Here is a 22,580-nt window from a genome sequence, read left to right as displayed (position 1 = left end):
TAAGCTCTAAACAATGCCTGTCAGGTTACAGACAGACGCATGCGGGTGGCGTGGGTGACACTTGTCTTCTGTTTCTAGAGAGTTTCTGCTTTTGTTCTACTTAAGGTTATGCAAATGTTCTCATGCACTGATTGCTTTTCTTTCCGGTCTTACATAACCTGCAGCATATGACTACTCTTATAGTATAAAATATTGGGTGCAATGACTTGTATTGTGAAACTGCTTAAAGTTCTGAAAGATTGTCTATGTGAGCTGTTGGTATAATGGCCTAGGGCTACAAGATACACTTACTCTGATACTTTGCTATGAAAATTATAATAGCCTAGGGCTAGGTGCTACACTTATAGATCTCTAGCCATGACACCAGTAACGGTCTTGAGGTCAGACTTATAGATACCTGACCACCTTTAAAATTTAATCAAACAATAAAAATGTTTGTTAATGCTGATGCAACTTTACCTTGTTTCTATCCTAATGAAGTTGTTATTTGTAACATATACCTTGACTACCACAGAATAAGCGCTTTCTACCACATTTACAAACAAACAATGACACTCGGCCATTGACAAATTGCTTTGTAAATTAAAGAGATGATTAAATTAAACAGGCCTGCTAATGATGCACCTAGTTGGGTGCAAGCCAGACAGTTGCCTGCACCAGGAATGTTCTAGAGACTTCCCTTCTCTTTTTCTTCAGCAAATCGGGTCAATTGGCTTCATTCTTGAGTAGGCCGTGTGACAGCTGTGAAAGTTGTAATAAAAGTGACGTGTTGAATACATAAGCTAGGAAAGCATTATTGAAAATTATGTCTATGCACAAATCATTATGAAGTAAACATGGAAGCACCTACTGAACCCATGGAGTCTCCGCATTCCTCCAAACAGCTGATGCTTTCAATGTTTGCTCTGTCTCCTTCCCCCTCTTTGTCATCATCTCTCTATCTCTGCATTAATCACAGAGTTTCTTTAGTATTCTATTATTCATAGACTTGTACACTTTATGACACATCTATACAAAACGCTCTCTTTTTCGGTTTCACAACTTGCATACACCTGTCAGTTTTAGATAGGTGATACTGTAGACAGGGTCATGTACTTTCGAAAATACTCAGCCTGAGAAAAAGGAGATAGAGGAAAAGCTGAGAGTTACTCGAAGCGGACAGCCTTAAGAAAATTGTAGCGTGAGTATAATACGGCTTGAATGCGGGCAAACAAAGAGTTGAGGTCTGCCTATTCTTCTCCATTCAACATACCTACCAGCTTATAGCATTGTCCTTATAGAAATAATTGATCCGTCGGGCAAAGCCTGCCAGTGTACCTTGGCTCACTGTTACACTAGCCAAGCACATTTCATCTGAAGTGAAGGCGTGTATTCTTCAGGCGCACAGCTGTAAGGAGGTGAGTAAGGCGGTGGGAGGAAAAGCAAAGACTAACTAGTTTCCTTCACCAGGTAGGGATATCTAGGAGACTTCATTCCTCCTCATCATCAACTTTCTATTTTATCACATTAACTTTCCTATTCTATTTCATCAACTCTCAACATGGTCTACGATCAAGTTGAATGTGTGAATATTACTGCCTGCCGTGAACTAGCAACGCCTTAAATTCAATTGAAAAGGTAGAGAAAGTTATAAATTGCGCATGAAGTACACCCCTAGTAATGTATAAGCTAGGCAGTCGGTCTACTTTGCTCATGGGAATTTGTAGAAGCATTAACATTTTACTTATTATTATTACTAGTACCTTGGCAGTTCGGTACTCTGTGAGAGATCGTCATGTGTGATAAATATCTTCACAATTATTCCAAAAAACAGTAGGTTGATCTAGATGTGCAAATGGTTGTGTGCCTAGATGGTAGTGTGCCTAGATGGCAAGTTGAATGGGCAAGTTCGAAACCTGTGCAATGGAATCTTTTTTCTCCAACTTCTAACCATGGTTTTGGACAGACGGACAAACACGGTTTTGGACAGACGGACAAACATGGTTTTGGACAGACAGACAGACGAACACTGCTTTTGTTATAGTAAAAATTGTGTATTGTATATTATTGCGTTTAGGCATCTTCTTTGAGGTGAGGTGATAATAATTCAATTTCTAAATATTGTATCAACTAGATCTATATCAGTGATGTATTTTTGGAAACTCCTCGATGCTAGGTTTTGGCAGATAGTTCGCTGTATTGTTGACAGCAAGCAACTCACACGAGGAGACTGATAGTTATCACAGGCTAGCCTGGAAGTGAACTTTAGTATAGAGGTCTACTTGTGGTTGAAAACTAGGCAGGGCTATGTTAGCTTCTGGCTATCCTACCTGTATATAACATCAAGGGTGCTGTCAAATACATATCCTTACCTACACGTAAGGGCTTATTGCCAATAATATACCTCAACTCATATATAAGGGTATATTACCAGTAACATATCTCTACCCAGATACGAGGACATGTTACCAATAATATATCCCAACCCAGATATGAGGGTACATTACTAATAATATATCCCAACCCAGATATGAGGGTACATTACTAATAATATATCCCAACCCAGATATGAAGGCATGTTACCAAAGCAGAAGGAATAGTTAAAGCTAGTTCAATGACACGTAAATTGTTAAATCTTTCATTTCATTAAGACAAAGTATAGTTTAGGCTAATTTGAGACATCCAAAGCATTTTCCTATAGCCTACTTGCTTTCATTTTGTTTTGTCACCAAGTTTATACAAGAGAATGAATCGTGGAGGGCTTAATGAATAGATCAATGAAAACAAGTCATTCAGTGAGCAGACCACTCACTATGATATATTCACTATGATATATTCACTAAGATATATTCACTATGATGTATTCACTATGATGTATTCACTATGACGTATTCACTATGATATATTCACTATGATATATTCACTATGATATATTCACTATGATATATTCACTATGATGTATTCACTATGATATATTCACTATGATATATTCACTATGATATATTCACTATGATGTATTCACTATGATGTATTCACTATGATATATTCACTATGATGTATTCACTATGATATATTCACTATGATGTAATCACTATGATGTATTCACCATGATGTATTCACTATGATGTATTCACTATGATGTATTCACTATGATATACTCACTATGATATACTCACTATGATATACTCACTATGATATACTCACTATGTTCTCATGACCTGCATTATTCGCAAATTTGAGCCAATCCGCAAGTTAACAGCATGGAAACAGATTAAATCTGCAAGCTAAGCAAGTTTTGCAATCCCAAAACTTTATCAAGTTCATCACGGTTGCGAATTATGGAAACAGCACTTACGAATAATGTGCATTAAAATACCGCCCCAGCTATTCAATTTTAAGGGTTTGCAATACTTCCGTCGTCCTTTCTCAATCGAGTTTCTCAAGTTTGCTTCGCTAACACACGCGTCGCTAACTTCGTTGCCAGCTGTTAAATTATAGCGTACAATTCCTCACCTTTTTTCAACAAGGCGCCAGAGTCAATCCGCATCATGCGAATATCCATAGAAACACTTAATTCACACGGTAACACAACTCCAAATCCGCATGATTCGAGTCATGGAAACAGTGATTCAAGGTCAAAGCTCATCAATGTCCTATGATTGCACTGCGCAGTACCTATGACTGCACTGTGCAGTACCTATGACTGCACTGCGCAGTACCTATGACTGCACGGTGCAGTACTTATGACTGCACAGTGCAGTCCCTATGACTGTTCTGTGCAGTACCTATGACTGCACAGTGCAGTCCCTATGACTGTTCTGTGCAGTACCTATGACTGCACAGTGCAGTGCCTATGACTGCACAGTGCAGTCCCTATGACTGCACAGTGCAGTCCCTATGACTGCACAGTGCAGTACCTATGATTGCACAGTGCAGTCCCTATGACTGCACTGTGCAATCAGGGACTGCACTGTGCAGTCGGAAACCTGTCACTGTAAGCTTATGTGTGCTCTCAATTAGTAGTATAATAATAAAAGCTCATGGGAAATATTAAGTTTATTTATAGCTTTAGTATCAGTCTTCTTGCATAAATTAAATTAGCTCTACAAACACCGCTGTCAAAACTATAATTCCATCAACCGTTGATCAGGCTTCAATCATACGTCAACGACTAAAATTTGTGTATAGAGACCATTGGGTTTTTAGGTACGTGTATAAAGGTACATTGGTTGAACACTATCACTCATATAACCAAACTTTTGATGCACCCGCCACTTGGTTAAACCTTTGATATGGCATGAAACTGGACTTTTATGTACCAACCGGCAGTGTTGTGTCCTCGAAGCCTTGCGGCCTTATAGGCTACCCTCATAACATTATAGCCTCATAAACTCGTAGCCCAGTAACCTCATAGCCTCGCTGGCTTTGTTGTATTTTCTTGTCGAATGAATTAACATGAAAGATATAAAAGCCAAACACGGGTATATACACGGGTATATACACAGGTATATACACGGGTATATAAACGGATATATACACAGGTATATAGACGGGTATATACACGGGTATATACACGGGTATATACACGGGTATATATGAAGTCATGAAGGAGCTGGTTGACAAAAGCAACAGTTATAATACTAAATATAGTCATGAGTGACAGTATTGTATTGTATAAGATACCATGTTACAGGTACAAAGTAGCATATGAGATAAACCATGTTTTGTACAATACATACTTGTGCCCTGGCAGTCCTATGTACAGTGAGAGGTGTGCCAATAAAGCACAGAAAATAACCCTCTGCATAATTTTTTGGCAATATAGGAAGGTGATTGATCGGCACAAGTGTTTGAATGTCGGTTTTACAAGCAGAATATCACAAGTTTAAATCTCATTTCATGCAACTTTTTCTTAAACCGCGGTCTGTAACTTCAGGCACCTGAACGGACATGGCTCTCTCTAAACTAAAGACTAACAGAATTCCCAGCATTGCACGGGTATTAAAAACAGTTCATAAACAGTGGCAGGTACTGTAGTTGCCATTGGCTAATTTGAGTAGGTTAGTGTCCATAATGCTAAACATACTAATAAGAGCCGTGAGAGCAAGCTTTAGTGATGTTGTGTGTAACACAGAGTCGCTATGTGTATGTTAAACCAGATGACTCATATCGCCTAATGAATCCATTGCATCCAGTGTAGCTTATTGGATTAGCGTGTCGCCTTGTGAACACAGATTCTGATATCAAATCTTCTGCGATAGAGATTTTTCAGTGTTAGGTTTTAATCGATGAGAGACGACAACAACAAACAACAACAAACTTTGATATATATAAATACAGATTAGCTAGTCTTTTTGCTACTTTTTGCTCCATGTATGTACTTCGATGACCTGAGCTAACTGGAGAAATCAATTGAGAGTTGAGAATATACACATACGTCCGTTGCAACGCTAGTGAGGGGTGAGGTCACACGCCTCAAACTTGCTAGAAACCTACTTTAACCTCAGTCTTCTGTAAAAAGTTATTAGTCTGCAAATATAGCGTAAATAACTACTTTGATTATGCTGCAGCTAATTTCTAATTTTCCAACCTCTTCTAGTTGCTGGGGCCATAAAGATTGCTAGGTCATAAAGCAATTCATTGATAGGGTGTTATCAAAGATAGAGGTGATAGTTTGAAAAATTTCATTGTTATTTTATGGTTACGCAGTAGATAAAAAAGCTATAACATATATTATGCAATAATTGAAGACAGCTGTTGCTCACCTAAGAGGTTAGCTTAGTTACCTAGGAGGTGATTAGGAGGTGATAGCAAACTGATTGGCATATCCTAAAGTTGGATGTAAGGTAATAAGGCTAGTTTCCCATTTTCTTGATAGTGCTTAAGACCCTCACCTTGGTAAATACCAAGATACTTAGGAATAATGTAAGGTTATTAGAGTAGTTGTTTGTCAAGTTCTAACTGCTGCCAATTGGATAGCGGACTGGTCTAGACATACGCAGCTGCGCATTCCTGATTAGCTGAGCACTGAATTGCTGTGGAACGAAAACTCATGAAAACCTTTTCAGTGAATGGTTCTAATTCATTCGAACACGCTAACAAAATCAGTAAAAAAATTCCCATGCCAAGTTTTGCTTGGAAAAAGCTAGCCAAGACAAAAGCTTCAAAAAAGCTATAACACACAAATTATCAATTTTCTACAGTAATTACTTGGATTGTGCCAAATCCAATTATAGATTTACCTTATTCCCTTATATTGTCATCTGTAATTAATTATTGACATACTGATAACTATGTAGTATCCTAGCTGATGAGTATCCAATCTATATATACCAATCTCAAAGTCTATGTGTCTGTTACTAGATATGTGTATAATTCAGTATGTCCAGCTATAGCTATTATAATATTGGAATGAGAATCTTTATCCCAGAAGATTTGATCTTGGAACTTTCCATTCGCCAGGCAAAAGCCTTACCAATTTAGCTACGCAAGATTGATGAATTTGTGGGGCGATATATATCGCTATGTGGGTGAAATACGCTACCGTTCTCCTTGACGGTGCAACGTAATTTTTCTCACAGCTTTTATTTGTAAGCTTACTCAAATTAACCATTGGCATTGTGCCATGCTAATGGCAAGTGGCAGGCAACTACATTACCTCTAATTGTTTATAAGCTGATTTATAATACTTGTGCAACACCGGATATTCCGTTAGTACTTAATGTAAGTATAAATAGCAAAAAATATAAAACTGTTTGATAAAACCATTCTACAAGTATTAATATTTGATGGCCGTCGAGTTATAACCATAGCGATATAATGTTATTGGCATTATTAAAAAGCAACATATAGAATCGGTTATGATTGGCACCCAAATGTCTTTAATGCTGATGAGCTTCCTGTGTTACTAGATATTTGCTGCCTAAAATGTTGAGATTGATCTCCAATCTACCTGACCATCCATTACATTCCTACTTTTCCAGAAAAACCACAACACTTCATACCAGACACCAATACCTTACCAATCATTATAAAACAACCGTTATGTAAAAAGGCCTTTTTCTTGAAATATGCAGTTTTAGTGTTCTATTTTTTATCTCACGGTCTAATTTTTTTTAACAGCATTGACCGGGAATAATAAAGTTTATATGTGTCTATATATATATATAACGGACTTTTAAACCTTGACATAAAAATTTCAAATATTGAGGCTGGATAACAAAGCCCTTTATAAATATAAAAAACTTGCTGAATGCTTGGCAATACGTGAGTGGTAAAGAACATTCAACATTTACCATTCTAACTTTTAAATGAAGGTGTATGTTTATTTTTGTGTGTGATATAAGTTTAATTAATATCTGCTATATATATATTTATATATACATGTACATTTATAGCATTTTGGAAAATTCTGGGCAAGTTTTTTTTTGTCAAAATTTTCTTCTAGTTAGTTGGTTCAAGCGTGCTAGCTAAAGTGTGAAAGATGGGTATTTTAACCAATTGCCATTGAAGATTGGCAGTTATTATAAGTATGTGCACAATTATTTCATAGCATGGCAAGTAGGTGCAGGGAATAGCACGCCTGTCTGCAGAACCAGAGCTTCCGAGTTCAATTCCGATGCGATGCGGTTTTTGGTTCCTAAAATTTTATCGTTATTGGACACACCAATGACAGATGACAAACAAACAAATATTGTTATTTATATAAATAGATTAAAGTTGATGAAATTGACTAAAGGAATCCACCACTAAGTCTATGGTTTCTTGTACAGATTGCTATAGGGTAATTCTAATCACCTTTGGTCACCTAATCACCTAATCACCTAATCACCTAATCACCTAATCACCTTTGGTCGCATTAATTTCAGCTTGAAAAATATATAAGCATTTAGAGAGTAAGTTTGGAGTTTATCAAATAATAGTATATATATTATATAATAATAGTATATATATTTATATAATAATAGTATATATATTTATATAATAATAGTATATCGCTATAATAAAAATATTCACTGGCATACAACTCAGTCAGACTTTAGTAGGTGACTTGAAAAGGCAATAACCTTTGAGCTAGCTGTACAATTGTATTCACAAAATGGCAAAAAGTATTCAGCCTTGCTCCAATGAGACTAGCTCATAGTCGCTGACCTAGCAGTTGTCATTATCAAACTTTCACTTATCAAACTCTTGTGGCTGCTAATGGCAAACTATTGGTTTGGTTGCCATCTAACCTCCCTTTTAACTTCGTGTAACCCTTGTTTAGCGGCTTAGAGGCTGTTTCCAGAGTCAATAAGGTACTTCATGACTAGTTATCCTATTATTAAAGGTCAGTTCGGACATCCTTTCTCATAGGTTCGGAGAACTACAGTCAAACATGACATAATTGTCCGATCTTGTTGATGCAAGTCACAATAAAAAAGAAGATAAAATTGAATGTTTCAACACTCATGTCATATTTTACCATATTTCACTACAACTATACGAATGCTAGTCCACGGCTAAATCCTGAGAGTTGTTCAGTTTCAATTCAGTGATCAGGTAGCAATTCTCTAATTCACTTGATCTACCCGTTAAGCGTACAGCTAAGTTTACAATAAGCAAACCTCTACATTTCCTTACCTTTTTGTATTGTGTTATCAATGCAGAAGTTATCTTCCCTCTGGTGCTACTTGGAAAAACATGATTATAGGGTGTGCAGCGAAGTTGTGATTAGGGATAATTAGAGCATAACTAATTGTAGCCTGTGGTATTTTGGTATTCTTATTAGCGCAAAGCTGTAGTTCCTTATTGCTATAGTCATACGGAACAACACTTGCACAAACTAACATATCTATAATAATTGCCCTATTAATTACACAGAAAATCCTAAGTTTGTGCCAATTCTATGTTTTAAGTAGACAGAGTGAATGTTATATCTACTACTAAGCATTGAGCTTTGATAACTTTACTTGGCTTTTAGCATAGTAACATGCATGTAGTCTGTTACATAGCACTGTTGCTTTTAATACTCCACACCAACACTTCATATATAGTATGGCAGTGCAGACATTAGAAAACATTTCTGTTTGAAATGAATTATTCCCAGTAAAGTATTACATATAATACTTCATTGGTAATAAAGTATAGTATATATTATTTTTATAGAATCACTCTCGTGATTCGAGCACTCTTTTCTCTTTCTTTTCTCTTTTCTTTTTTCTTTTCTCTTTTGTCACAAATTGACATTTTTTCAAGTATGAGACGACCTAGTTGTTTTATGGCAAAAAGTCAACTCTCATTGGTGATGGGAGTTATCTGCCTTGCCTTCTCCGAGCTGCACTGATGAGGCTCAAATAGCCAAGGCAGTAACATGAGGATATATAGAATATACATACATCCTATATATACATACATATACGTGTGTATGTGGGAGCATGTGTGAGTATGTGTAATGGATGCATATGTGTATGTATACTAGCGGAATGCCCGGCGTTGCAAAGGTATTAAAAATCAGCTTATAAACAGTGACAGGTAATGTAGTTGCTTGCCATTAGCCTGGCATATTGCCAATGAGTAATTTGAGTAAGCTGGTGTTGCGAAACATGCTAATAAGAGTTGTGAGAGCAAGCTTTAGTACCGTTGTGCCGTAATGTAATTATATGCGTATTTTCACACACATAGCGACATATGAGTACATCAATCCCACGTAACTTAATTGGTAAGATATTTGCATGGTGTAGGGGAGGTTCTGAGATCAAATCCAGCATGAAACGAATATTTCATTCCTAATTTTTAATAGCTATAGCTGGAAAAGCCGAACTACACGCATACAGACAAACTTTGACGTTTATATATTATATAGATATTCTTATGTTAGTACAAAATAAAGAGTTCAAATGCATTAAACTGACAGTAATTAGAAACAAGGATGAGTAGTCATTTAAACTTTGTTATAGTATTTGAACTTTGCAGTGTAGGCAGCCATGAGCCAGGCAGGGGGTGGATTTGCTTGGTTATATTAGCTCCCCTGATCCACATGCTTCTCCGGCGTGCATAAAAATTTGACTGTCGTTTTTTCTTCTCGGAAAGCGCTACAGTTAATGCCCTAAATTACCCAGTTCCATTGCATATCCTCGGTCTGCAACTAGCCAAACATGTTTGTCACAATATTAGATATCAGTAGCAGGTCTGACTACGTTAGCTTATTAATTGTGTATCTGGCATTGCATTAGAGGATATTCACACAAACCTAAATTTGATGCAGTCTAGAGAATTTATTGCCTTTGAAAGAATGGCCATAAGTTATGTAACAGTTATCTGAACTTCAGTGTCGGGGAACAATATGATCATTTGATTTGCGTGTGACAATCGGAGCTGATTTCTATGCGAGCTTTTAAGGATTATCTCTAGACTTTCTCATAACCATTTTTTGTTGATTGATGTCAAAAGTTCAAGAAGTGCTGCAAAGGTGAAGGCCGTATCTTGCTGATTTGCTAACATGTTGCCAATCGAGCACGGCCTACTCAATATAAGAATTAGCAATACTTACGATATATACTGGTACTAAAGTAACTATTCAATACAAATCTGTTTTAATTCTTGATGCTCGTTAGTCTTAGGATATCACTAGTAGCATAAAACTTAGAAAAAGTTTGGTGTCACACTCCCACACACGATGAATGCTCTGATAAGAAAATACAATGATCTACTGCGATTATTGTGAAGGCAAGACGGGGAAGGCAAACCTTTATTGCCAACACTTATTTGTACCTAGAAAACTGTCTAAATAAAACTAAGACTAGCGCTGCCAACAACATGATGTGTGGGTGTTTCTGACTGCTAGATGTTATCAGCTCCTAGACAGCTGCTCCAGTTTGAGACATCAATCAGTACTCCATTTCCTTATTTTGTAACCCATGCCTTAGGTTTAAAGACAAAAGCACAAAATGAAATTTTATTTATTATAAAAACAACAGAAATGTAACTTTCCATAGAAAGAGATGCCGGTCAATGTTACACCCAACAATGTAACATAAGCTTAAAGTCACTCAGGTGGTGGTCGTCTTATAGCAAATCACCAAGAATGCTCCAACAGGTAAAGTCAACGACATAGATGAATATGGCTAACCTTATGACCCCGATGTCATCGCCTATGAAAAAAAGTAGAAATCTGTTACTAGGGTAGCCTATATGCTTCCACTGCCGATATGCCCTTGGACAGTTTCATCCACCTTTGCGGGTTTAAATTTTGGGCAGAAGATATGTCAGGTAGAGCAATGAAAAGGAAAACTCCAGCTTGGTAAAGTCATGATATTTTGGCTATAAGAAGTTCCTCATTGGCTCCATACTCGACCTGCTACTAGTTGCTCAGTAAAGCCTAGATAGCCTAGATAGCTACGTGGCCTCTGCGTAGCTTCAAAATGAGAACTATTAATGAGCGCAAATTAAGAGACATCACGCTGTACAATAATCGGCAAGATGGCGACTATACTTATAAATTGAGGAGAGGACAGACCCGTCAAGATACCTTTATTTGTACTAGTACGCTTAGCAGTCTCGGAATTAGCAGAGATTGTGAATAGTAATCAATGTATCCGTAATTAATTGGTGAAGTGGCAAGGTGACTGAGTGGTATAGTAGTTGGAGGACCGAACTGTAAATTGGATTACCCGAGTTCAATTATTGGGTGAGGCGATTTTTCCTAATGCTCTGAGCTTGGCTTCAGACAGATAGACAGATAGACAGATGAACAGACAGATGCTGCTCATATTATGGTAAAGATTTTATTGATGTTACAACTGCCTGTTACACTGTAAGACATATTTATTCAATATTTGGCTACTCGACAATTTATTATAGTCCTATACCTTAATTAACACTATGTTATCTTGAGACACGGTGAGATATCTATGCTTATGTTGTTATTGATACGTGAAACTACATTTTATATATATCTTGCGCTCCAACCATTAACAACTAGAACTCGTGCTCTAAGCGTTAACTGTGTAATGTTGTTATTACTGAAATAGTGGCCGGAATATAATTATACTTTACGGAACTACGGACCCTCTCTTCCTGCTACACGATCAGGATCTGCGCACGTAAAATAACAAGCAATGATCATATTCATCTTTTACTGTTGTGAGCAGAGAAGTAACTCTCCATGATGGCCACACCTTCCAATATGGGACAGCCCTACCAATCAAAACACCTTAAAACTCGGCTACTTTACTAAGTGTCTGGTTTCCCAGTTGAGGTAGTGCAGCCACCCATCTACTAACAGGTCAAGAGTAAAGTCCAAACTTGACGCTTCAGACATCCGACAGCCATTGCTACTCAAGAAAACATGTGACATGTCGACAAGCCGCCTACCAGTTGTTAAAGTGAGTCTACTATCAGCCCGAAAATGATATGCATTTTTTCACCGACCCATTTCAACAGCTCACCTGAACTTATCAACGACTCAACAACAGAGTCTGGCTGACTCGACAACAGACTCTGACTGACTCGACAACAGAGTCTGGCTGACTCGACAACAGAGTCTGGCTGACTCGACAACAGAGTCTGGCTGACTCGACAACAGAGTCTGCCTGACTCGACAACAGAGTCTGGCTGACTCGACAACAGAGTCTGGCTGACTCGACAACAGAGTCTGGCTGACTCGACAACAGAGTCTGGCTGACTCGACAACAGAGTCTGGCTGACTCGACAACAGAGTCTGGCTGACTCGACAACAGAGTCTGGCTGTCCGGGAGTTCCTGGCCTGTTGCCTGCTAGACACCCAGCCGCCTGAGCCCTCCAGTTGAATTCACCACAATATGTAATAAAAATAGAAGTTTCCCAATAAAGGAGGCTGTCATTTCAATATCTTTAACCCAATGAAGTACCATCTTCATTGAGGACAAATTAAAAGACTGTCTCCACGAGTCGTCATGGAGTCATGAGTCATCAAGCGACTCGTAGCATTTCAGAAATACTGAAGGCTATGTTGCAGAAGCATGGGTAAAACCGAAGAAGGTAACCGAATGAAAAATAATTCTCTGTTGTTGACACTGCCAGAAGGAAGGGGATATTTCACAATTTCACCCTAATCATTCTTAGCAAGTTCCGAATCGAAAATAATGAGTGTAGAGAAATGGGGATGACCAAGATTAGAAAGTCCCTGGAGGTAGTAGCTGTCTAATAGCAAATCACTAGGACATGCCCTAGCAGGTAGTGGCTGGCTAATTGCAAATCGTGAAAACATGGCCTAGCAGGTAGTGGCTGTCTAATTGCAAATCACGAGGACATGCCCTAGCAAGTAGTGGTAGGTGGCTGTCTAATAGAAAACCACAAAGACATGCCTCAGCAGGTAGTAGCTGACTAATAGTGAGTCATGAAGACATGCCCCAGCAGGTAGTGGCTGTCAAATAGTGAACCATGAAGACATGCCCCAGCAGGTAGTGGCTGTCTAATAGTGAACCATGAAGACATGCCCCAGCAGGTAGTAGTGACTGTCTAATAATGAACCATAAGGTTGTATGTATATTAAATCTTCACAATACCTTATCTGGTGGTTGTAGGATGAAGCCACAGACAAATTTACATAACCTTAAATTCTAACAGTTGAAAGTTGAAATGTTCAATCCGAACGAGCCCTGATTGAAACAGTAGGTTTCAAATCATCAGCCACTGCTATCTAGACACGGTTCCTATAGGTAAATAAAACTGGGCTCTGTCATTTAAATTTTGTGGTACGGTTTTACCTTTAAAGTGACTGACTGACCGTGATGAATTCCTACATCAAATGGACAAGATTCAAAACATTTCTGACCTCATTTATGTATTTTAAAGCATGCACCCTGCGCTGCAAAAGTTTAATGTTTTATTTCGCTTGAGCAAGCTGATCTGCTGGTCTGATAGTTTGCTGGGTAGCTTTTCTACTGGGTTACAGATCAGCGCGCTTTCTGCATAATTTTTGCTTTTTGACGAAGAAGTAAATATGTAGTACTACTAAAAGTAGTATCTGTCCGATGAGGATAAAACAAGTTGCGGATTTCCCAGATGAATAGAGGTACTTTTAACGAGGTCAGATTATTGCAATTGCGCTTTTGGTGCAATGTACAGAGCTGATAATACAAACTAAATACACACTATTTTGACAACAGTTTCTTATTTGCCTTGCTTGCTACTTCTACTAGGCAAATTAGTAGCTGTTAGAGTTTACTTCATGAGGTACAGAGAAGGCAGTAAAGGGTTCTAATACTTTGAGTGACAGCTAATCAGGGCATGCTTAATAATTAACTGTTGGATTTACCATGGGAGTAGCTATAAACATTTTTAAACTGTTTTATGGCTCTATCATTATGGTTAAACAGATCAAGACTCTCTTAGTATTAGTCTACCAGATCATTCCAAGCTTTATTTACAGGTCGTAGTAGAGTAGAAAGACACGTGCGGTAATTCCACAGGCATAATCGTCAATCGTAAACCTCAACTGCGTCATAGCAGAGTCTAGGGCTGCACTGATAACAACTTTGATCAGCTTCCAAAACAGAATCATAGATGCCTTAGAATTAAACTTTACATAACTGTTTTGTTAAAAGTTGAAAAAACTCAAATTTTATTATGGTTTTAATATTTTAATTAAAAAACTGCTTTTTGCCAAAAGGTAATGAAAACAACCACAAATTGGAACTATTGGTGTAGATTGTTATGCTACAACATACTATAAATAATGCACAAATCACGTTTTAATATGTAGTTTTGGTGATTGCATGTTACTAGATTGAATCTACATAAGCTAGTCTTTGGTATAACCTTATACCTAGATGTATTTGGTGTCATATTCACTGTCTAGCAAAAACGGAGATTATCGCAGCCCTACAAGATTGCGGCGCCAGGTCTCTCTTGTCATTCTAGCAACGGCTTAGCACCATATCGTAAGGTCAGAGTTGAGCTTGTGGTTGTATCACGTGTAGGAATAGAAGCACGGAGTTCTGTTGTAGATACAAGCATCACGCACGATTGTGTGAGTTTTCCGTTCGTGTGTCTGGTTAGCTCACCTAGCTATCAAGTAAGTATCAGTCTGGAAGTATATATATGTATATCTTAATAACCTTAATAGTTAACGTACTACAATAAATCATTTTAGTAAACTGTAGGATACACCATTTAGTATTAGTTATTGACCAACCATTTTTTGGGTGCTACCAATATCTTATTTTGAAGATGCTAATAATCAATATTGCTATCAACAGAAACCGTATTGCTAAATTTTGGTGTGGTAGCATAATTCCAGGTTGACTGTTCACATTAATACCAAAAAGCGGTTTTCATCCTTACTGATTGACTATTCTCACCCTCAACTGCCTGCCAAAACCAGGTATACCTATATTGTTAGTTACACCTCAACTACTCATAACAGCATTCGTTTGTGTTGTCTGAAAAACTGGAGGTCGGAGAGCATTCTGCGCTAGTAGGGCTTCCATATAACTATAACTTGCCATGTTACTACAGAAGCTCGCTTGGGTTTTAGGATGTGCAAAACTCGATGCTTACTGTCAAAACTACCAGAGTAAAGCTGGAATGATATATTGTTTATCTTTTGTTATGCTAGAGCAGCTTTCATTCTAAATACTTGATTCTCATGCTTTTCATCATGCTTATTCCTGTGTGCAGCTTGTATGAAGCTTATTACCAAACCTATTATATTGACTTACCTCATCTATGGTAAACTAACTGTTAGTGGATATGTAGTCTATATTAGTTATGTTATCGCTGGTTAGCCAGAGGCACTGCCAAAACATTTTTAGATCTATTAGATTAGACACCTAAATATTTACTGCCCGTGGAATAACATTCATGCATTGAGACTACTGGCTGATTGAAATTCTGATAGTATTGCGTCTGCACTGTTATTAGATGAATTTTTTTAATTCGTGTTATTTTTGTCTGTGATGGTGTGTTAGTAATAGTAATGCTGACTGCTGCCTTTGCTGTTCGTCTCCTACTACTGTATACTCATCTGGCTTTCTATGCCGCAATCATCTGCTTGTGGCGAGTTATTAGTAGTTTGGAGCAAGTAGGGCCTCGTGATGGTAGTAGAGCTCTGCCTACTAGTAACAAGTAGTAAGACTGTGTCTAAGTAGCTGTACAGTTGAAAGTGTTTATGCTAGTTACTTACATGTAAGTGCATTAAAAATACCTATCGCTGGCTAGACAGTCTACCAATAGCAATCGTTTAGGCCTATGCAAACGTGTCGAATTAGAGTTGTCCTGTTTATGCAACCTTTAACGGTTAACAACCATCAGAGTAATAACGCTATCAATGTAACGATGAATTAATGATAAAATCAATAGAAAAAAGCTTCAGGATTTTCAATTATCATCTATTTTAATCCCCAAGAAAAGCTACAGTAATTCTCCTACGACGGGAAGAAGTCCATGTTTGAAGTCAGTGTGTGACAGACACTACAATGATCTGTGAACTATTGAACTATAAACATGCAGTATTTAGCACAAACAAAATGAATCTGTTTGTCAAAACAGTTGTTTGGCTGCTGTTTATATTATTTGTAAACATATTTAGGCCAGCACTTCAATCCATGCATTGAAAAATGCTTTTATCAGCTGTCAAAGCAATCGACTCGACTATCACTTACCTTCATGTATCCCAACAGAGCCACAAACTACCGCAATTCTCGTACAGTAGAGTTCAGTTTGAAATTGATTCACGATTGAAATCCATAATGAAATTGATTTTCGATTGAAATCCAAAATAGTATCGGTCTTTTTCTATAATTTGCGATTGTTTTGGACTTTTGGTCAGACTACTAGGATGTTTCAAAATTAAAAACGACCAAACTTGATCGTCGTTAAAACGCTCGTTAGACAAATACGTGTGAAATAACGCCACTAATTGATGTCGTTGCTATAGTTGATATCCGCTATTGAGTTCAAGTTACAGCGTTACGAGTCTTTATTCTGTCGGTTTTCTGGTCGAAGTGCGACTATAGACGTCATAATCACATTACTTGAGTCTGAGCATTTTAACTGCGACCAAGTTTTGGAGATTTTAATCTTGAAACATCCTGATAGTCAGATCATCAAAAACAATCACAAATGATAGAAAAATATTGATACTTTCTGATAAAATCTACGAAAATTTTGTGTAGGTTCATCTTTAATGGGCCTGTAGTCATAGACTAGTCATAGACTAATTTGGGATACACGAAAAAGGGAGACTGCTATTGGCTCTATTAGGCTTTACTGCTTAGTAGAGCCAGTAAAGCACACAATAAATGGTGACAATTTGGAGAAAACATGGGTGAAATAAGTGTTTTACTTTTATTTAGGCAACATTTCAATCTCTCAACGAAACAAGTGAGCTCTCGCGATGAGGAAATGGCACCGTATTAGCTATGAAGGTTTAGTTTGGTGACCATTGTGGGCACAACTCCCAGATCCTGTTGACTGAGACTGTTTACTTAATCAAATAGTTTGTCTTTGTTCTTGGCTGAGTGTCGTTGTGAAATGCTTGCGTTGTTCTTGCGCCTCAACTAAGTTGCACCCCATAGTCGCCATGTGTCTGGTTTGCTAACTTGTTTAGTTTCGAGCACACAATTTGTTGTACAACAACATACATAAATCTTTGGGTGGTTGCGAGTGAGTCATTTTATGGATCAAGCGAACTGTGTCAAAGCCTTGTTACTAAATCCCTTTAGCCTTGCAATGTTTAATGAGAATTCCATCTTTGAGGGTTAATTGAGGTTGATCTACTTCTGTTTTGATTAAAAGATTAAAGCCTGGTTCCCATATCGATTGCGAGACCCCAGTGGTAATCTTGCGCAGCAAAATACTCGTGGACACTAGGTTTCTGTTCACATAAATCTGCATCGCTAATAATTGCATAAAAAATGTTTGCTCGCCATGCAGTTTCGATAATGCTGACCTTCACCTGTACAGTGCATTTCGGGAAGGCTTTGCCTGTGGCTCGTCGCGAAATTTGAACAGCGCTAAACTCGTCCGTTGACCGTCGGCAACTACTGGCGTTATTCGGCGCGTAGGTTCACATTTCACCGCTGATAGCCTGCGGTGCTGTCGGTGCTGCGGGCGCTTTCGGCGTATATGAGAACCAGGCTTAAGGCAGCTAGTCATCTGGGACTAGTCCCTACACACTGTCAGAATCATTGATTTTATGCTTTGAAAGTTGTGAGAGTTGTTATCTCATTGAAGATGTTTACGTAAAATATGGACAGGCAATGCGTACTAATATTCTAGTTGATTGTCATACCAAAAACAAAGTAAGTTCACAAAGTAACTGGTTGGATGCGATTGTTTACCAATACATCTACCAATATACAGTGTCTGCCAATCTTGTCTCTGCTTTTTTGTTCCCAAGTTTAGAAGTTGTAAATTTGTTTACATTTTCTGTTTTGTATTAAACTTACAAGTTTAATTTTATTAGATATATACTGTTATTTTATTAAATATACGATATGAACAGCTGCAGTTGCCATTGCACCAGGTATTCTAAAACGTGAATTGGATGTAACTTGTAACAGTCAGAAACATTGAAGATTTACATTTTTATTTGTGAAAGATTCTTTCATGTGACTAGCGCTCGAAGGTCAAAGGTAGTAGTATAATCCCTCTTATTCAAGAGTTCCCTTGCACACATTTATGTTACCAAAGTCGAGTTTTGTAAAGTTGACGATACAGTGAATATGCACTGTCGCGTAAGTATTAACATTGCTTACGAATCTGAACCCTTCAATGCTTCATATAACTATCAAGGCAAGTGTACATTGGATGGTTTGGATAGGCAACTTTTGTACGCAAACCTTCTGAGAAAAGGCGTGCACAAATTGACTTACAGTTGACCATTAACACTAGCAGTTGACTTATTAACACTAGCAGCTGACCTATTAACACTAGCGGTTGACCCATTAACACTGGCAGTTGACCAATTAACACTGGCAGTTGACCTATTAGCCCTAGCAGCTGACTTATTAACACTAGCAGTTGACCTATTAACACTAGCAGTTGACCTATTAACACTAGCAGTTGACCTATTAATACTAGCAGCTGACCTATTAACACTAGCGGTTGACCCATTAACACTGGCAGTTGACCAATTAACACTGGCAGTTGACCTATTAACCCTAGCAGCTGACTTATTAACACTAGCAGTTGACCTATTAACACTAGCAGTTGACCTATTAACACTAGCAGTTGACCTATTAATACTAGCAGTTGACCTATTAACACTAGCAGTTGACATATTAACACTAGCAGTTGACCTGTTAACACTAGCAGTTGACCTATTAATACTAGCAGTTTACTTATTAACACTAGCAGTTGACCTATTAACACTAGCACTTGACATATTAACACTAGCAGTTGACCATTAACACTGGCAGTTGACCATTAACACTGGCAGTTGACCTATTAACACTAGCAGTTGACCTATTAATACTAGCAGTTGACCTATTAACACTAACAGTTGACATATTAACACTGGCAGTTGACCTATTAACACTAGCAGTTAACCTATTAACACTAGCCATTTATACTGCTCAGTTTGTTTACTTTAGATACTCATTTCAGTCGAATTCCTTATGGAATTGTCAGCGCTGGCAGCAAATTATTGCTGCCCAATTCTGTCTCCTTCCGGCAATCAATTATCAGTAAGATAATTTGAGCTGCAAATAAAACATGGCACTAGTAATGGTTATGGATCGGGAACAGAAGGCATTTAAATGTTTGTTTTTAATCCTGTTCTAGTATTGCACCAGCTCTCTCCAGCGTGTCTCCACTTTGTGACGTTAATCTTTCTTGGGTAATCACATTACGTCGGTGTAAAACCTATCATTCGATACACTCCGCTACTCCCGTTGACTCATACATAGCTTTCATGCTGGGGATGTCCTGTACTTGCAGTTGCTTGTGGAGTTTGAGAGGGGCAACCAGTCGAGAGGATGAAGTATATTGTATGTATTTTCAAGGAGCGGAGATTTATCATATTATTCGGTGTTATCTATGTTGTATCCATGTTGGGAGTAATACATCGGACATCTGTTATTGGTGAGTACTACGAAGGAATGGTATAGTACTTTTATTGATGTAGAGTAGTAGGTCGTGTAGCCAATTTGCTAACTGTTACTTCAGGTTGTTAGAACATTATGGTGTCCCAGACATATTTCCAGACCAACTTTCTGGTGATGCATGGTATCACCACTCTTATGAAATTTACATTTGGCAAAAGATGGCTGAAGCAAATTCGATTGCTCAATAGTCGTTTGTTAACTAGCCGATTCTGCTGCGGGATCCAATTCAGGAAAAGGTTCGACATTTGCGCTTAACACGCAAGTTAGTATATATATATATATATATATTACTTTTTTGACAATAGTTTCATTTCAAATATGTTTTTCATATTATGCCATACAGCAATAATATAACAGAAAAAGGAAAAAATACTGAAAGAAGACATTTCAAGTCTATCAATTCTATTGTTATTACATTCGCTCTATTTTCATTGTTCGGATTTGGAATTGTGTGCACGTTAAGTTACCGTTCGCTAAGTGATTCAATGGTTACCATGTTGTTAAATCACTATGTTGTTAAACAATATGTTATCACCATGTTGTTGAACAATATGTTATCACCATGTTGTTGAACAATATGTTATCACCATGTTGTTGAACAATATGTTATCACCATTTTATTAAACAGGGTCAGTTATGCAGAATCGCTAAACATTTGAAGTATCAGTTTTCTTGTAACTCCTCAAGTAACATACACAATTGGCCATAGCTTGAAAAACAACTGCAGTCTGGGCCAGTCACTTGATACATTAAAAAGATTGCTGTTGTTGCTTACGGTAGCTGACTAATGAATTAACAGCATTCAAAATATGAATTTCTCAGCTATGCTACTGGATAGAGCTAAATCACTGTTGAGACAGGCGAAGGACGCCCTTGACCTACCCCTTTGATCATTTCTAATAATATCACTCTTTCAATGAGTTTGGTAGACTTGTAAAAATTAGAGTATTTCTAAGTGGTGTAGATGAGGTTTGTCACACAAGTTCATCTCTAGTGGTAGGTTCACTGAAGTTACTGGTGCCTGCGTCAAGGTATCACTGAGATGTCCAGCACATGCTCCTAGCAAGAGATCCATAGTCTGGAAATATATCATGATTGATTGGAGCATTGAGGAAGTCGGAATAGCATTTTGTAAACAATTATTTATAGATGTCATCACATGACTGGTTGAGCGCGTAGTTGTATTTTGAGCCATGGCAAAATATGAATGTACATTTTTTAATCAGTTTTAAGATAATTTATGCCTCAAATGACCTGAAATTTGATGATTCTAAACAACAGATTCAGCTTAACATGGTGTTAACAGAATTAGCATAACAACGTGGTGTTAGCAGGTTCAACTTAACAACGTGGTGTTTACAGACCCAACTTAATAACATGCTGTTAACAGACTCAACATAACAACATGGTGTTAACAGATTGTTTCACCTGAGCATCGCCTAACAGGACTTAATATATGATTAGATTAGATTAAATTAAAATAAAGCAGTTAAAATCCAGACGGCATTCTGAAATGCTTCAATCATTCAAATGTTCAACTGCTGACATGTGAAGATCCGGAAGAACCAAAATTAGACAAAATTGTCAGACATGAATGATTGTTGGCTGATCAGTATCCTTATTGCTCTCATGTAGCTCATGCAAGTTTTAGACTTTGGAAATTTCTTCTAAAATACTTGAATCCAAGAAACAAAAGATATTGGGAGTCTTCTGCTAAACAAAATAACTCTATCAATCTGAATTGCACCATTCTGCTCATGCAATCATGGTCATGGTCATTCCATGAAGGTTGGTCCAAAACAGCATTCATCAATTCGTAGGACATTGAGGATTTGATCTGTCAAATGAAGTGTTCAAGGATTCTTCAGCAAATAAGGACGGTGATTTTCCAATATTTAATATTCAATGGACAAAAATCTATTTATTAAGAACCTTGTAAATTGTTAGTAATAACTAAAGTGGTTAACGATGATATAAATTGTTAGTATTAACTAGAGTGGTTAACAATGATATAAATTGTTAGTATTAACTAGAGTGGTTAACAATGATATAAATTGTTAGTATTAACTAGAGTGGTTAACAATGATATAAATTGTTAGTAATAACTAGAGTGGTTAACAATGATATAAATTGTTAGTAATAACTAGAGTGGTTAACAATGATATAAATTGTTAGTATTAACTAGAGTGGTTAACAATGATATAGATTGTTAGTATTAACTAGAGTGGGTAACAATGATATTAATTGTTAGTATTAACTAGAGTGGGTAACAATGATATTAATTGTTAGTATTAACTAGAGTGGTTAACAATGATATTAATTGTTAGTAATAACTAGAGTGGTTAACAATGATATAAAATGTACCCAACAGTTAGTTCATGAGGCTATTTTAGTTTCGGCCTGACTAGTAACTAAAATATCTTTCCCTGCAGCCTTCTTTGACTTGGTAAAGCCATTTGCAGTTATTCCTTGAATAACTGCAGGAATAATGACTACGACTAGATATATATTCTAAGCATAGCTACGGTA

General features: G+C 37.3%; 1 protein-coding gene across 3 annotated transcripts in view; it reads left to right on the top strand.

Moving 5' to 3' along the window:
* Window positions 1–1,363: 1,363 nt before the first annotated feature.
* The window catches only part of LOC137399852 (sialate:O-sulfotransferase 1-like), a 43,943-nt gene continuing 22,726 nt past the window's right edge, over window positions 1,364–22,580 (top strand). Inside the window, exons 1-3 of one of the 3 annotated variants that reach the window (XM_068086089.1) lie at window positions 14,976–15,016; window positions 15,201–15,325; window positions 19,885–20,028. In XM_068086089.1, the coding sequence (XP_067942190.1) occupies window positions 19,923–20,028 (106 nt within the window). In that variant the 5' untranslated portion in view covers window positions 14,976–15,016; window positions 15,201–15,325; window positions 19,885–19,922. Of the gene's footprint in view, window positions 1,398–14,886; window positions 15,017–15,200; window positions 15,326–19,884; window positions 20,029–22,580 lie in introns of those variants that run through there. The other 2 variants (XM_068086091.1, XM_068086090.1) reach the window with 2 other exon arrangements.

Source organism: Watersipora subatra, chromosome 7 (genome assembly GCF_963576615.1).
Source record: "Watersipora subatra chromosome 7, tzWatSuba1.1, whole genome shotgun sequence".
In the NCBI taxonomy this organism is placed as follows: Eukaryota; Metazoa; Bryozoa; class Gymnolaemata; order Cheilostomatida; family Watersiporidae; genus Watersipora; species Watersipora subatra.
This window is presented reverse-complemented; position numbering and strand designations above follow the sequence as displayed.